This window comes from Nycticebus coucang, chromosome 12 (genome assembly GCF_027406575.1).
Source record: "Nycticebus coucang isolate mNycCou1 chromosome 12, mNycCou1.pri, whole genome shotgun sequence".
In the NCBI taxonomy this organism is placed as follows: Eukaryota; Metazoa; Chordata; class Mammalia; order Primates; family Lorisidae; genus Nycticebus; species Nycticebus coucang.
In genome coordinates this window covers 71,138,455-71,154,868 of record NC_069791.1, presented here as the reverse complement: position 1 = coordinate 71,154,868, position 16,414 = coordinate 71,138,455, and the positions used below count along the sequence as shown (strand labels likewise).

Genomic DNA, 16,414 nt, shown 5'->3' with positions numbered 1-16,414 from the left:
AGGGAGGGACACAGGCAAGAGTTGTGAGAGTGAGCAGTGGGTGCCAAGGGTGGGGGCTGAGAACCCCAATGGACAAGGAGCTGTGGGAGGAGGGGCACCCAGAGGCCAGGCCAGGTTCCTCACTGCACCCTGGAGAAGCTTCTCTTCCAGCCTTCCTTCCCTACTGCCCACCACAGATGGCCCCTTCCAAATTTCTAGGGCCTTCCCTGGGCTCCCCGCCCTTTTCCTGGGTGGGGTGTCCACTCACACCTGAGACTTTATGGTCTTGGTCTCCACCTCTGGCCAGAAGAAAAGGTGAAGAAAGGTCATGGCCAGTCCCTGCCCAGAGCAAAGGTTGCAGGGGCCTCTCCCAAACCCCCACCAAATAGCCAGGAGACAAATTATTCCTGGTTATACTCAACTGGTCAGGACTGCCTGATTATTCACCACAGCTGTGAGGCCCTGCCATGAGGATGTGTTCACGATCAGCTCTTGGGGACATAAGGTGTTGAGAAAGCCCAGGTTAACCCATCTTCACAATAGGCCACTCCCCCAGGCAGCCCGCCCTACTTCCCTGACCCAGCTCTAGGGGTCTAACTCCTCCGAAGCCCCAGCCCTAAACTCTTAATCTCAAGGAGGTGGGGGGGCACAAATGACAAAACCCAAGGCGCCCCCATACCCACCCACTCCTAACAAAATAGTTTGCCCCGATCTTATGTTCCTTGTGAGGCCAGACCCCTCCCTCCTCCCTCATCCGAAAGTCCCTGTTCTCCAACCAAGTAGGGCCCACTAGTGGGTGAAAAGGAGAGAGACACAGAGCAGCTTCTTTTAAAAAAAATGTTATATTGTGTTCACACGGAGAATTGGGCAGATTCTTGTCCCCAAAGCAGATCTTCCTGGCAAAGGAGGTTCAGGGCTTAGGGATCAGAAGTTACTGCAGGGATGGGGGTGACCAGGGAGAGAGTTGGGAAGAGAGGAAGGAGGAAGGGATAGGAAAAAGGCAGCATTGAGGTGGGAGGGGAGGAAGGGTTGGAGGAATAATCAGTGGGACCAAGGGAATTTTCCCACCTCAAGGCCCCACTTCTCCCCATCCCTGGGGATCTGGGCAACTCAAGTCCTGCCCCTACCTACAGGAGCCCAGGCCCTTGGGGGTGAGAGGAAGGGGTGGAGCCTCAGAATAGAGCCTGGAGGGGCCTGAGACATAGGTGTCTGAACCTCACTAGGGACAGAGGTGAAAGAGGAGGGAGGATTTAGTGCTAGGGCACTGGGATGGGGGAGGCAAGGATTAGGGCTGAAGTTACCAGGAGGGGGGAGAGGGGAGGGGAAGGACTGATTAGAGAATGGGCTTAGAGGAGAGACAAAGTAAGGAATGAGAGTAAGGAGTTAAACAAGAGAGGGTAGGAGATGGGTAAGTCAGCCACAGTGCAGGGCAGGGACTAGGCAGTGGGGACATGAACAAGAAAACAGGGAGACCACTGACTGAGACCAGGCAAAAGGACATGAGGATTGGGGGAGCTGAGTGAGACAAGGGGACCATGGGGCCTGGAGTAGAAAATTAACTGGCCAAGACTGTGTGGTTTTCACAATAAGTAGGGAGTATGGAGACAAGCATTTTGTACCCATTTTACAGGTAAAGAAACTGAGACTCAGAGAAGTGACTGACTTGCCCAAAGTCCCACAGTGAAAGAGCCTGGATGTGAACTGAGTCTCTAGCTGGGTTTTGGCCAAGTTGAGAGAAGGATGCAATTCAGTGGCACAGTTTCATTTCACCCAAGGACAGCCTGGGCTGCACAAGCCCTTGGGCCAGCTCTTGAAATGGACACAGCGCAGATGGTTGCATCCTGGAAGGGCTCAAACTGATGATGAGGTCATCTCAGGTCTCTGGATGTGCACCTGCCACAGAATGGGAATAGGGAGCCACCTGCTTGACTGGCCAGGGCCACAGCCTCCTAATCCCAGCCCATCCCCTGCCCTGGTGGAGTTGGTGGAGGGAACCCGGAACTGGAGCAGGCAGAACTCCTGTGGGCTCCCCTTAGCTCCCTCACCCTGATATTGGTGTCCACGTTCTCCAAGGCCACCTGGAAGTTTTCATCCTTGACTAGAGAGGGGAAAAGAGGAGCAGAGGGGAAGACAAGGAAGGGGAGGAGGGAAACGTGAGGAAAGCCAGGTATCAGGCTCACAGCAGGGGCACCAAGGAAGGGAAAAGGTAACACAAGCCCCTGGCACGGGGTATTCCTGTGTCCTCGCCAGGGTGCCCCGGAAAGCCCCTATTTCCTTCTCCACGAGGCAGGATTCACCTATCCTGTCGTCCTCGAAGCCCATGTTTGAAAAAGTCCCCACGGTGTCCTCATTCCAGATCTCGAACCATTTTCTGTCCTCTTCCCAGGACCTAGGTGGGACCGCCACCAGGTCAGGCAGGGCCGCCGGGTCTAGGACCCTCTGCCGCCTCTGGACTCCTCCCACTAACTCGCGTTCTCACCTGCCTGGGCCGCTGCGCCTCCCACGAGAGCGCGCCAGCACGGCGCCCAGCACAAGCAGAAGCAGCAGCAGCAGCGCGGCGGCTCCCGCCAGGCTCCCGACCAGCGCCCTCCAGCGGACGGCCACTTCGCAGCGCGGGCCATAGAACCAGAGCTCGTCGGTGGAGAAGCAGCTGCCCGTGAGCGCAGGCCTCAGGCTCTCCACACCTCCAGGTGGAGTCCGAATGTGGGGTGGGGAGGGGCGGGGCGGGGCTAGGGGAAGGGCGGGGTTGTGGCGGGCGGGGATTTAGGGGCAGGGCTCCGGCTCGGGGGCGGGGCCTCACCGGCAAGCAGGACCGCTCTTCTCCAGGACGCACTGGCCCTGGTGGCAGTCGATGGCGCCGTCCACGCCCGACGTGCATTTGGTTACACAGCGGAGCCGATTCACCTCCACCAAGGGGAAGTAGAACTCCTCATAGCCTTTGGCAGCAGCGCGGCGGCAGATGGCTGGGGATGAGATGGGGACCGGGTTGCAGAGATGGAGACCTCATCCATCCTACTTGGGAATCTGATATGACAACTCTGAAAGCGCATGGGGAGGACTACATTTCCGAGGGTGAGTGTTATGGAGTGGACCCTGGGATTAGTTGAGAGAAAGGCCCTCATCCTCCCCTTACGGTCACTGCAGATCCTCCGCCAACCAGGTCTAGGAAGGACAGCCCAAAGCCACTTCACTTGCCTCCCCCAAATATCCCCCTCCTTACCACCACCCTCTCAATAATTTCTAAGGCAGACGTCCCTCGTGGGAGGGGCCATGGCTGCCTGAGGCCAGTAGCCCTTTGCCACACCCTCACCTTCTGGAGTCAGCTCTGTCCTGGTGGTGGTGTTCACTTTGATGGAGTCAGGCTTAAAACATAGGGCTGGGGGAACAAGGACACAGATGGAATGGCCGAAGCAGGTAAAGGAGTTAGGGCCAGGAAGCAAGGGCTCTGTCAATATGAGGATGTGGAGGAGCCACAGGGAAGACTCCTACTGTCTCTGTCATCCCCTCTAATAATAGGGGTCTCCAACCATCCTGGAAACACTGAGCGTAACTCTCAGGGAGTCTCTTTCTTAGCACCTAAATCCTTGTGAGACCCACCCTTGCCCCACCTTGATCCCACTAGGTGTGGACATGTGCCCCTTCTCCCAAACTGCCGAGGTACCACAGGGCTGCCACCTGAGCCCGAAGGACTCCAGATCAACTCTGACTGATCTGGAGTTGCCCGCAGTGGTGGCTCTAACCCTGAGCCCTCCCTCGAGCTGTGCTTACTCTGGGTATCCCGGCAGCTGTCCCCATCCTGGCTGGCATTCTGGAGCTCCTCTTTCAAGGCCATTTTTACCTTCTCATACTCGCTATCCAGCTGGGGGCTGAAGGACAGCTCCAGCAGGACCAGGTAGTCCACCACAATGCTGCCACTCCTGAGGGGTCAGGGGCCTTAGTGAGGGCCCAGATCTGGGGCATATTTCCGGGAGGGGTACTTCCAGGACCAACCACAAGTGCACAGATTGGGGGAATGTGGCAAAGGTCATGAGGTGGGAGGTCAGACACATTCTTTTCAGAAGGGGCTGCCATCACCCTTGACTTGGTTGGCCTGGAAAGGCAGGACAGGAGTGAGTGACATTCTCTTTATGTTGCATCAAGCTGCCATTGACCAGACCCTCCTGGTCTCTCTGTCCTCTGTCATGCTGACATACCCAGCAGAGTAGGGGCCAGCCAGAAGGAAGTCAAGTCACCAGACCAGACACCACCTCCCTGCCTGTCCCTACAACCTCTCTCCTTCCAGGGTGTGAAGAGGAGGGTACCACCTCTCCTAGAAGGAAGTGGCACCAGAAAATGATCACAAAGCCACCCCATGGAGTGATGCCCTTGCATGCTCCCTCCACCTATCTCTATGAAATCTGACAATTCTAAAAGCAAGGGATGTGTTCTCCAGCCTTCTTTGTACCCTTTCCCCCTATCTAACTGCCTCCACATGCCCAGAAGTATCTCTTACCTCAGGGACAGGATCTGTACATCCTTGAATCCGTGCACATGTTGGTAAATCTTCTGCATCTGAAATGTCAAGGGTCCTGGGCTTGCATCTGAACCTGCAGGTCTGAGGGCACCCAGAGGCCTAGTTCCAGGGGAAGACCCTTAAGCTCCACTCCCTTCCCCCTCACCTGATTCTGGAAGGCATTGCTGAAATCCCTGAAGGCCTTGGAAGTGTTGTCATTGAGGTCTGGGGAGAACTCCTGGTCAACAGATACCTCCATGCCCACTTCAGCATCCACTGTGTCTGCACACACATGCACCACCCTAGTCACTACACATCCGCCCCAGTCTGGCATCACCACCACCGTCACTCCAACTCAGAGGCTCCTCCGACTACCCCTTCAACAGTCCCTGAGGATTGACTGCACAGCCGCAGGGACAAAGGAGGAACTCAGCAATGCACTGTCTGGGGATGAGGGAAAGAAGTCAGGAGGTACCGCAGTCAGCCTATGTCCTTCCTTGTCTGCTTGTGGTAGGCAGAATAATGGCCCCAAAGAAGTCTACGTTCCAATCCCCAAAACCTGTGCATATGTTGTACCACATGTTAAGGGAGAATCAAGTATGCAGATGGAATTAGATTGCTAATTAGCTGAGAGAAAATTAATGTCAACTATCTGAGTGGGCACAGTATAAAACACCAGGTCCTTAAAAATGGGAGAGGGAGGCCGTGGAAACCAATGCAGCTCCAAGCAGCCCAAGTGATGATGGAAAGAAGGCATGATACAAGGCAAGCAGTGGAGAGTGTGGGAGAGGGATGGAAGGATTGGGAAAAATGTTGCAGTTTGACTGGGGCTGGGTTTGAGCCTGCCACCCTTGGCATATGGGGCCAGCGCCCTACTCGCTGAGCCACAGGCACCACCCAGGATGCTGGCAAAATGGCATGGGTGCCTCCAGGCCACATACAGAGCTGGACCCAGGGAGTATCACTGGCACCTCCAGGAGGAAGTGCAGAGGGCATGGCCCTGGCAACTCACCTAGCTCTATTTGTTCCATGGCAAACTCGCAACGGGAGCCATAGAAGGTGCTGGGGCAGCGGCATTTGAGGCCATCCCATGTACCCCCATTCTGGCATCTGATCTCCTGGAACTGACAGTGGTCCCCAGAATACCCTGGGAGGCAAAGGCACAGGCCTTGTTCCCAGGTGCCACCATTGTAGCAGGTACCTGGGAAGCATAGGAAGAAAGGGAAATTCAGTACAGCGCCTGACCTTAGTGACCTAGGAATTTAAGACGGGAGGAGAAGGAACAGGAGGCAGGAGGTCCAACCTGGGGTAGTGGTCAGCCTTGACTGTGTGGTCATCTGAATGTTGCTCAAAGTCGTCGTGGGTGACCTAAGGGTAGTAGGAGTCAGGGTAGTAGGTACCAGTGTCACTGAAGTCCTGTTGGCTGGTGGGGTGGTTTGGGTCAACTTGCTTGAAGTCATCATGGTAGTTGGAAGGCTGCTTTGTGGTTTCACGTTGACACCAGGTGTGCTTGGGGCAGTTACCAAGCTGGTGCTTAGCCAGGTCTTGCTAGTGGGCGTGTGGGTGCTCGTCAAAGCTGGACTCATGGAAACGGCCCCACTGCCAGTAGAACTCAGACTATCAGTTGTGATGATGGCAGGCCCACTCTCTGGAGCCAGGGAAATAGAACTGTCCGTGTATGTAGGAAAGGAAGTTCTTATACTGGTGGAACTAGGAGAAGTGACCATTTCAGTAGTAAAGAAAAAGACAGTGAGCGGGGTGGTGGGAGGAGAAGTAACTTCACCACTTGGATCCATTTCGACACAAGGAGAAGTGGGAGAGGTGGGGACTATGGTGATTGTTACAGTTTCTGGGCAGGGTGTAGTGGAAGGAAGAGAAATATAAGAAAAGGGGGTCGTTTCAGTGAGAGCTATGGTTAGAGATGAGGAGGCAGGAGAAGTTCTGATAGTTGCAGAGGAAGAGAAAGTGGGGAAAGTTGAGACAAAAGAAGAGGCTGGGTGTTCCATACTGGGCACATGTGGGGAGGAAGGAAGAGATGGAGAGGCAGTGGTGAGCACTGCCGTTGTGCTGCTAGAGGACAGAGAAGAGGATGTTATTATGGTGGGTATTGAAGGCACGATGATAGTGCTGAAAGAGGTGACTAACGCGTTTGTAGACGTACTTGGCCTAGAAAAAGATGCACCAGTGGACTCACTCATAGATGTGAGTGAAGTTTGCAAGGAGGGGGTTGAAAGAGAAGTTTTAAGAGTGAGCAGATGTGTAATTGTACTACGGACATGTGACGTTAACATCATAGTGCTGAGGTTGGTTGATGGAGTAAGAGTGTTAAGAGAAGGCAAAGAAGAATCTGTACTCTCAAGGGTAAGTATGGGAGGTGTTTGAGTTCCTGTGGTAGAGGTCAATATAGGAGTTGTTTGGGGTGACAAAGAGGTGTCATATGTAACTGCAATGCTTGTACCTAAAGAACTACGCAGGGTGTTGTCAGTACCTGTGACAATCGTTCCCCCAGTGGGTATGTGGTTCGAGGTTGTGTTCACCAAGGATGTTGTTTCTGTGTGATGGACAGTGGGATAAAATGCAATGGAACCTGTAGGGGTGGCAGAGGTACTGGGAGCAGGGGATATTGAGCTGAGGTCTGAAGTTGTACTCAACAAAAGGGTGGGTAGCAAGGAAGGGTGGGTGATACTTGTAAGTGCTGAGGATGGAATACCTGTCCTCAGAGTAAATGGGGTCATGGCTGTGGAAGTCAGCAGAGTCTCTGTGGTAGTGGGAGCTGAGGTGATTGCAGTGAGGGATGTGCTGATTGGGGAATAGACATTTGAGGAGGTAAAGCTGGGAGTACTGTGTGGGGTGGTAAGGGTGTCTGTTGTTACCAAGTATGTGGTGGCAGTTTGGGCTGTTCCTGTGATTGAGAGAGAGGGATAGGAGGATATGACAGAGGTGGGAATGGTTGATGTATCTGTGCTACTGGTCAGAGAGGTGGTGTCAGTCGTGGAGTGTGTGAGAGGGCTCGTAGCAGGAAGGTTGGGGTAGGTGCTCTCAGATGTAGGTGTAGAACTGGCATTGGTGGCAGGGAGTGTGGTCACCACGGTAGTTAGAAGGGTTGTTACGATGTCCGTGGTCGCACTGGTGACTGGTTCTGAATTTGTAACAGGTATAGAGGATGGAATGGCTTTGGTGGTTGTGGGAGGAGAGACTGTAGTTGTCCCAGAAGTCAGCGTGTTGGTAGCAGTGACTGAAGAAGTAATGCGGGGACTAGAAATAATTTCTGTCACGGCAGTCTCTGTGGAAACGTCAGTGGTAGGCATGAGTGTGGTTTTCTCAGTGGATGTGGCACTAGGGCTGATGAGGGTTGTCTGCCATGTGCCTGGAGGGGTCACAGTAGCTGGAGGTGTGTCCGTCGTTGTCTGTGTTGTGTGCAAGTGGGTGGTGGTGGGCGTCGGGATAGACCCTGCTATTGTGGGGAGTGTGTGGGTGATGACTGCAGTTGAGGAGATGCCCTCTGTGGGGGTGATACTGGCAGTCGTGGAGGAGGGGAATGCAGATGTGACTGGAATTCCTGTAGAGACAGAACTTGTTGGAACGTGTTCAGAACTTGTGAGAATAGTTGACACAGTGGGAGTCGTGGTTGTGATGGTGTTAACAAGTGATGTTGGTTCTGTATTCTGGATGGTTGGAGATGACGGAATGATATTTGTGAGGGTTGCTGAGGAACTGGGATCATTGCGTGTTGAGGTGAGTTCTGTCCACATAGTCAGAGAACCTGGGGTGCCCACAGATGACAGGGTGATAGATGTTGGAGTTGGTGTAGGGATGTCTGTTATCTGAGTCAATGGTGTGATGACTGTGGAAGTCACCAGGTTCCCTGGGGTAGGGATAGGTGAAGTGGGGGCAGTAGGTGATATACTGACTGTGGAGTAGATGTTTGAGGAAGTGAGGATAGGAGTACTGTGTGGGGTGGTCAGGGTGTTGGTCGTTGACAAGTGTGTAGTATCAGTTCTGACTGTTTCTGTGGTTGGGAGAGAGGGGGAGGTGTGTTGGAGAGAGGTGAAAGTGGATGATGTGTCTGTCGTGGTCGTCAGGGAAGTGGTGTGAGTGGCGAAGGGTGTGAGAGGGCTAGTAGCAGGATGGTTGGGGTAGGTGGTCTCAGATGTAGGTGTAGACCTGGAATTGGTGGTTGGGAGTGTGGTCACCACAGTAGTTAGAAGGGTTGTTACGATGTCCGTGGTCGCACTGGTGACTGGTTCTGAATTTGTAACAGGTATAGAGGATGGAATGGCTTTGGTGGTTGTGGGAGGAGAGACTGTAGTTGTCCCAGAAGTCAGCGTGTTGGTAGCAGTGACTGAAGAAGTGATGCGGGGACTAGAAATAATTTCTGTCACGGCAGTCTGTGTGGAAACGTCAGTGGTAGGCATGAGTGTGGTTTTCTCAGTGGATGGGGCACTAGGGCTGATGAGGGTTGTCTGCCCTGTGCCTGTAGGGGTTACAGTAGCTGGAGGTGCGTCCGTGGTTGTGTGTGTTGTGTCCGAGTGGGTGGTGGTGGGCCTCGGGATAGACCCTGCTGTTGTGGGGAGTGTGCGGGTGATGACTGCAGTTGAGGAGACGCCCTCTGTGGGGGTGATACTGGCAGTCGTGGAGGAGGGGAATGCAGATGTGACTGGAATTCCTGTAGAGACAGAACTTGTTGGAACGTGTTCGGAACTTGTGAGAGTAGTTGACATGGTGGGAGTTGTGGTTGTGGTAGTGCTAACAAGTGATGTTGTTTCTGTATTCTGGATGGTTGAAGATAACGGAATGATATTCGTGAGGGTTGCTGAGGGACTGGGATCATTGGGCGTTGAGGTGAGGTCTGTCCACATAGTCAGAGAACCTGTGGTGCCCACAGATGACTGAGTGATAGATGTTGGAGTCGGTGTAGGGATGTCTGTTATCTGAGTAGATGGTGTGATGGCTGTAGAAGTCACCAGGTTCCCTGTGGAGTAGATGTTTGAGGAAGTGAGGATAGGAGTACCGTGTGGGGTGGTCAGGGTGTCTGTCGTTGCCAAGTGTGTAGTAGCAGTTCTGACTGTTTCTGTGGTTGGGAGAGAAGGGGAGGTGTGTTGGAGAGAGATGAAAGTGGATGATGTGTCTGTCGTGGTTGTCAGGGAAGTGGTGTGAGTGGCAAAGGGTGTGAGAGGGCTAGTAGCAGGATGGTTGGGGTAGGTGGTCTCTGACGTAGGTGTAGACCTGGAATTGGTGGTTGGGAGTGTGGTCACCACGGTAGTTCGAAGGGTTGTTACGATGTCTCTGGTCGCACTGGTGACTGGTTCTGAGTTTGTAACAGGTACAGAAGATCGAATGCCACTGGTAGGTAACGTAAAGGCTTTGGTGGTTGTGGGAGGAGAGACTGTAGTTGTCGCAGAAGTCAGTGTGTTGGTGACAGTGACTGAAGAAGTGATGCGGGGACTAGAAGTAATTTCTGTCACGGCAGTCTCTGTGGAAACGCCAGTGGTAGGCATGAGTGTGGTTTTCTCAGTGGATGGGGCACTAGGGCTGATGAGGGTTGTCTGCCCTGTGCCTGTAGGGGCTACAGTGGCTGGAGGTGCGTCCGTGGTTGTGTGTGTTGTGTCCGAGTGGGTGGTGGTGGGCGTCGGGATAGACCCTGCTGTTGTGGGGAGTGTGTGGGTGATGACTGCAGTTGAGGAGATGCCCTCTGTGGGGGTGATACTGGCAGTCATGGAGGAGGGGAATGCAGATGTGACTGGAATTCCTGTAGAGACAGAACTTGTTGGAACGTGTTCGGAACTTGTGAGAGTAGTTGACATGGTGAGAGTTGTGGTTGTGGTAGTGCTAACAAGTGATGTTGTTTCTGTATTCTGGATGGTTGGAGATGACGGAATGATATTCGTGAGGGTTGCTGAGGGACTAGGATCATTGGGTGTTGAGGTGAGGTCTGTCCACATAGTCAGAGAACCTGTGGTGCCCACAGATGACTGAGTGATAGATGTTGGAGTCCGTGTAGGGATGTCTGTTATCTGCGTAGATGGTATGATGGCTGTGGAAGTCACCAGGTTCCCTAGGGTAGGGATAGGTGAAGTGGGGGCAGTAGGTGATACACCAACTGTGGAGTAGATGTTTAAGGAAGTGAGGATAGGAGTATTGTGTGGGGTGGTGAGCGTGTTGGTCATTACCAAGTGTGTAGTAGCAGTTTTGGCTGTTTCTGTGGTTGGGAGAGAGGCGGAGGTGGGTGGAAGAGAGGTGAAAGTGGATGATGTGTCTGTCGTGGTCGTCAGGGAAGTGGTGTGAGTGGCGAAGGGTGTGAGAGGGCTAGTAGCAGGACGGTTGGGGTAGGCGGTCTCAGATGTAGGTGTAGACCTGGAATTGGTGGTAGGGAGTGTGGTCACCACGGTAGTTAGAAGGGTTGTTACGATGTCCGTGGTCGCACCGGTGACTGGTTCTGAGTTTGTAACAGGTATAGAGGATGGAATGGCAGTCGTAGGTAATGTAAAGGTTTTGGTGGTTGTGGGAAGAGAGACTGTAGTTGTCCCAGAAGTCAGCGTGTTGGTAGCAGTGACTGAAGAAGTTATGCGGGGACTAGAAATAATTTCTGTCACGGCAGTCTGTGTGGAAACGTCAGTGGTAGGCATGAGTGTGGTTTTCTCAGTGGATGTGGCACTAGGGCTGATGAGGGTTGTCTGCCCTGTGCCTGTAGGGGCTACATTGGCTGGAGGTGTGTCCGTGGTTGTCTGTGTTGTGTGCAAGTGGGTGGTGGTGGGCGTCGGGATAGACCCTGCTGTTGTGGGGAGTGTGCGGGTGATGGCTGGCGTTGAGGAGATGCCCTCTGTGGGGGTGATACTGGCAGTCGTGGAGGAGGGGAATGCAGATGTGACTGGAATTCCTGTAGAGACAGAACTTGTTGGAACGTGTTCGGAACTTGTGAGAGTAGTTGACATGGTGGGAGTTGTGGTTGTGGTAGTGCTAACAAGTGATGTTGGTTCTGTATTCTGGATGGTTGGAGATGACGGAATGATATTCGTGAGGGTTGCTGAGGGACTGGGATCATTGGGTGTTGAGGTAAGTTCTGTCCACATAGTCAGAGAACCTGTGGTGCCCACAGATGACTGAGTGATAGATGTTGGAGTCGGTGTAGGGATGTCTGTTATCTGTGTAGATGGTGTGATGGCTGTGGAAGTCACCATATTCCCTAGGGTAGGGATAGGTGAAGTGGGGGCAGTAGGTGATATACCGACTGTGGAGTATATGTTTGAGGTAGTGAAGATAGGAGCATTGTGTGGGGTGGTCAGCGTGTTGGTCGTTGACAAGTGTATAGTAGCAGTTTTGGCTGTTGACAAGTGTGTAGTAGCAGTTTTGGCTGTTTTTGTGGTTGGGAGAGAAGGGGAGGTGGGTGGAAGAGAGGTGAAAGTGGATGATGTGTCTGTCGTGGTCGTCAGGGAAGTGGTGTGAGTGGCAAAGGGTGTGAGAGGGCTAGTAGCAGGATGGCTGGGGTAGGAGGTCTCCGATGTAGGTATAGACCTGGAATTGGTGGTAGGGAGTGTGGTCACCATGGTAGTTAGAAGGGTTGTTACGATGTCCATGGTCGCACTGGTGACTGGTTCTGAGTTTGTAACAGGTATAGAGGATGGAATGCCAGTGGTGGGTAATGTAAAGGCTTTGGTGGTTGTGGGAGGAGAGACTGTAGTTGTCCCAGAAGTCAGCGTGTTGGTAGCAGTGACTGAAGAAGTGATGCGGGGACTAGAAATAATTTCTGTCGCGGCAGTCTGTGTGGAAACGTCAGTGGTAGGCATGAGTGTGGTTTTCTCAGTGGATGGGGCACTAGGGCTGATGAGGGTTGTCTGCCATGTGCCTGTAGGAACTACAGTGGCTGGAGGTGCATCTGTGGTGGTGCGTGTTGTGTCTGAGTGGGTGGTGGTGGGCGTCGGGATAGATCCTGCTGTTGTGGGGAGTGTGCGGGTGATGGCTGGAGTTGAGGAGACGCCCTTTGTGGGGGTGATACTGGCAGTCGTGGAGGAGGGGAATGCAGATGTGACTGGAATTCCTGTAGAGACAGAACTTGTTGGAACGTGTTCAGAACTTGTGAGAATAGTTGACATGGTGGGAGTTGTGGTTGTGGTAGTGCTAACAAGTGATGTTGTTTCTGTATTCTGGATGGTTGGAGATGACGGAATGATATTCGCGAGGGTTGCTGAGGGACTGGGATCATTGGGTGTTGAGGTGAGGTCTGTCCACATAGTCAGAGAACCTGTGGTGCCCACAGATGACGGGGTGATACATGTTGGAGTCGGTGTAGGGATGTCTGTTATCTGTGTAGATGGTGTGATGGCTGTGGAAATCACCAGGTTCCCTGGGGTAGGGATACGGGAAGTGGGGGCAGTAGGTGATATACTGACCATGGAGTAGATGTTTGCAGAAGTGAGGATAGGCGTACTGTGTGGGGTGGTCAGGGTGTTGGTTGTTGACAAGTGTGTAGTAGCAGTTTTGGCTGTTTCTGTGGTTGGGAGAGAGGGGGAGGTGGGTGGAAGAGAGGTGAAAGTGGATGATGTGTCTGTCGTGGTCGTCAGGGAAGTGGTGTGAGTGGCAAGGGGTGTGAGAGGGCTAGTAGCAGGATGGTTGGGGTAGGTGGTCTCCGATGTAGGCGTAGACCTGGAATTAGTGGTTGGGAATGTGGTCACCAAGGTAGTTAGAAGGGTTGTTACGATGTCCGTGGTCGCACTAGTGACTGGTTCTGAGTTTGTAACAAGTACAGAAGATCGAATGCTCGTGGTAGGTAATGTAAAGGCTTTGGTGGTTGTGGGAGGAGAGATTGTAGTTGTCCCAGAAGTCAGCGTGTTGGTGGCAGTGACTGAAGAAGTGATGCAGGGACTAGAAGTAATTTCTGTCACGGCAGTCTCTGTGGAAACGTCAGTGGTAGGCATGAGTGTGGTTTTCTCAGTGGATGTGGCACTAGGGCTGATGAGGGTTGTCTGCCCTGTGCCTATAGGGGCTATTGTGGCTGGTGGTGCGTCCGTGGTTGTGTGTGTTGTGGGCAAGTAGGTTGTGGTGGGTGTCGGGATAGACCCTGCTGTTGTGGGGAGTGTGCGGGTGATGGCTGTAACTGATGAGACACCCTCTGTGCTGGTGATACTGGCAGTCGTGGAAGAGGGGAACACAGATGTGAGTGGAATTCGCGTAGAGACAGAACTTGGTGGAAAGTGTTCAGAACTTGTGAGAGTAGTTGATACAGTTGGAGTTGTGGTTGTGGTTATGGTCGCAAGTGATGTTGTTTTTGTATTCTGGATGGTTGGAGATGATGGAGTGATGTTTGTGAAGGTTGCTGAGGGTCCATGATCAGTGGGTATTGATGTCAGCTTTGTCATGGTAGTCAATAAGCCAGTGGTGTCCACAGATATGGGGGTGGCTCTGGAGGTTATGGGAGGAATATTTGTCCTAGGGGAAGACCTGGTTTGGGTTGTGGATGTCTCCAGGGTACTCAGTATGGTTGCAGGTGAGGTTAGGGCCGTTTTGATTGTGGTGAGCATGTGGGAGATGTGTGAAGGGGTAGTGGAGAGAAGTCCCCTAGTGGGTGTTGTTAACGTATTGGTCATCACTGGCACAGCGCTGGTCCCTATGGGAGAAATTTCTGTGTTGGTGCCTGTGGTTGATGAAATAATTGGGGAATTTAATGTAAGGTCCGCGGTGGAAGTTTCTTGTGGAAGGTCCCTCGTGGGTGTCACAGGTGTTAGTACACTGGTGGAGGTGGGGGAATCAGTGATGGCCGTCTCTGTACTAAATTTCCCGCTGGTGTCAGGAAATGAAGTTGGAAGAGTGGCTGGTGTGATCAGTGTGGTCCTGGTGGTGGATGATAAGTTGTGACCAGTTTCTGTGGTTATGAAGGTTGTGTCTGTGGCTGGGACAGGAGAGGATGGGGCTGTGGTTGTGGCCTTGTCACCTAAAGTGGTGGTAATGGGAGAAGAGTTCACGGTAAGAGGATAAGCGCTGGTGACCGCTGTGGCAGGTCTCTGTGTCACAGGCGTGGAGGTATAAGAGCTGGTGAAGGATGCCTGGGTCACGGTCACACAAGAGGTGGTGGGGTAGGAGGTGGTAACTATGAAGTTGGTTGGATACACACACTCAGTGGTGGGCATGTACACAAAGAGGGAGGGTGGGGTGGTTTCAACCTTGAAGACAAACTTAGACGGCGGGACTGCAGAGGTGCTGGAATTGATTAGAGATTTGATCAGTGTTTCAGAAGTGGATTTATCATGGGGGTAGGTGATGAGAGGGGTGGATGTGTTTTCCCTGCTGCCAGGAGTAGGAGAGGCAGATTGGGCAGTGTGGGCTGCTTCTGCCCTGGGGGGAAGAGCGTAGGAAGTGGCTATGGCCCTGGATAAGGTTCCTGTATTGGTGGCAGAACAGAGGAATGCATTGGTGAATCTGCAGGTCATTTTGCCCCAACTTACCACATCTGTTACTTACGACCCCATTTTCCTGTCACAAGTCACAGAGGGTTAGGGTTAGGGAGGTATCTATACAGTGGAGGTACCTGGGCTGCTACAACTCACTCCCCCATCCCCTGTCCAGGCAGTTAGAGCTGTGGGCTTTCAGATTCTGAAATCTATTTACAGTGTGCTCCCCCAGGAGGAGAGCCTTGGCCTTGTCTGCTACAGCCCTCCTGCTCTCCTCTCCTTAAGATCCTCCCTCCTCCCAGCATCCTCCACCAGAGTCCCTGCCCCTTGCTGAGAGAGAACCAGCCAAGGTCCTACCCAGGCATATGGTGGAAACCGGGGGCCTGAGGGGCAACCCGCATAGAGAACAACAAAGAGGAAAAGAGAGGCTTCTCAGCCTCTACTGGGGTTGTGGGACTTGGAACAAGAACCACACTGAGCCGATGAGAGACAGGGTAGAGAAAAGAAACTTCTGGAAAGAGCTGCATCAGCAGGCAGGCATGAGTCCCCCAAGACCTTAGGGTTTAGTGGTGAGTATAAAATAGACATTTGATGTAACTATTCTATTTTTGCAGCCATTGGATAGTTTACAAACTTGACTCCTACCCCCCATTCTATAGATATGGACCCATTTCATGAAGATGAAACTAAGGATCAGAGATCTGGCTGGGTGGGGAATGAGGAAGCAGAGGAAGGCAGAGGAGACACGATGGAAGTTCAGAGAGGGAGAGGCCCACCTAGGCGACGGGAGGGCCAAAGCAGGAAGAGAACTCAGTGGGGAGAGGTGACTCCCCCTCTATCCTCCGCTGCAGGGATAGGTGGGAGCGCGACCATTCAACCCACCCTAACCTCTGCTGAGAGGGCAGCGGTTGCCCTTCACCCCTCCGACCTCGGTTCTCATGCGCCCAGAGTTCTGAGCCTCCCCTCCTCAGCTTCCTTACGCCCCCAGGCCACCCTCCGCGCCTCAGCCACAAGCATTAGGCAGGTCTCTCCAGCCCCTCCCGCCTCTCCCCTCACCTGCGGCCCCTGGGGAGCCCCTGAGCAACCAGAGAAGGCCGAGGAGCCGGAGCAGCGGCATGGGCCCGGTGGGCAGGGCAGCCCGAGAGGCCTGGGGGCAGAGTCTGCACCGGACGGGGACAGCAGAAGGGAGCAGCACTCAACCCCAGGTAAAAGCGGAGGTACCTGTGCTCAGCGCAGCCTCACCTTTTGCCCCGCCCCACCACACCCCTTTCCCCTGGGCCCCCAGCCGATTCCCGTCAGCGGGATTTAAGCGCTGTGGGACTGAGTACAAGCCGCGGAGTATCCGGCTGGGGAGCTGCTGGCGACCCAGCCCCCAACCTGCCGGGCCCCGGGCGCGGTTGCTAAGAGGCTGCCCTTCCTTCCCCGCCCTCTATGGAGACACGCTTGGTGGCGGTGGCCCAAGGCCTGGACTCTGGAGTGTGGGCTGGCTCTTGCAGCCGCTCCTTAGTTTCGGTTCCTTTTGCTGGGGCCCGGGATGGAACCTCACTCTCCTTCAACCCCC

The 16,414-nt window shown here is 53.6% G+C and overlaps 1 protein-coding gene across 2 annotated transcripts; it reads right to left on the bottom strand.

Moving 5' to 3' along the window:
- Positions 1-834: 834 nt before the first annotated feature.
- MUC3A (mucin 3A, cell surface associated) lies at positions 835-16,059 on the bottom strand. Of its 2 annotated transcripts, XM_053554726.1 has the most exons (12): positions 15,910-16,059; positions 5,775-14,843; positions 5,484-5,672; positions 4,638-4,753; positions 4,472-4,530; positions 3,748-3,896; positions 3,290-3,355; positions 2,780-2,942; positions 2,459-2,629; positions 2,277-2,368; positions 2,025-2,077; positions 835-1,872 (listed from the first exon to the last, which is right to left on the bottom strand). In XM_053554726.1, the coding sequence occupies exons 1-12, from the start codon at positions 15,968-15,970 to the stop codon at positions 1,831-1,833; spliced, it is 10,230 nt and encodes a 3,409-aa protein (XP_053410701.1). In that variant the 5' UTR covers positions 15,971-16,059; the 3' UTR covers positions 835-1,830. The 2 variants fall into 2 exon arrangements, 1 of the variants encoding a protein (XP_053410701.1); XR_008373192.1 differs by lacking the exons at positions 835-1,872; positions 2,025-2,077; positions 2,277-2,368; positions 2,459-2,629; positions 3,748-3,896 and having other exon boundaries at positions 2,806-2,942.
- Positions 16,060-16,414: the final 355 nt, after the last annotated feature.

Bases quoted from the DNA above. Each gene is read 5' to 3' on its own strand.
- MUC3A (XM_053554726.1), bottom strand. From the start codon at position 15,970: ATGCCGCTGCTCCGGCTCCTCGGCCTTCTCTGGTTGCTCAGGGGCTCC. The intron at 2,943-3,289 runs GTGAGGGTGTGG...TCTCATCCCCAG, and splicing joins GACAGAGCTGACTCCAGAAG to CCATCTGCCGCCGCGCTGCT. The intron at 2,078-2,276 runs GTGAATCCTGCC...TCCCCTCTCTAG, and splicing joins CTTCGAGGACGACAGGATAG to TCAAGGATGAAAACTTCCAG.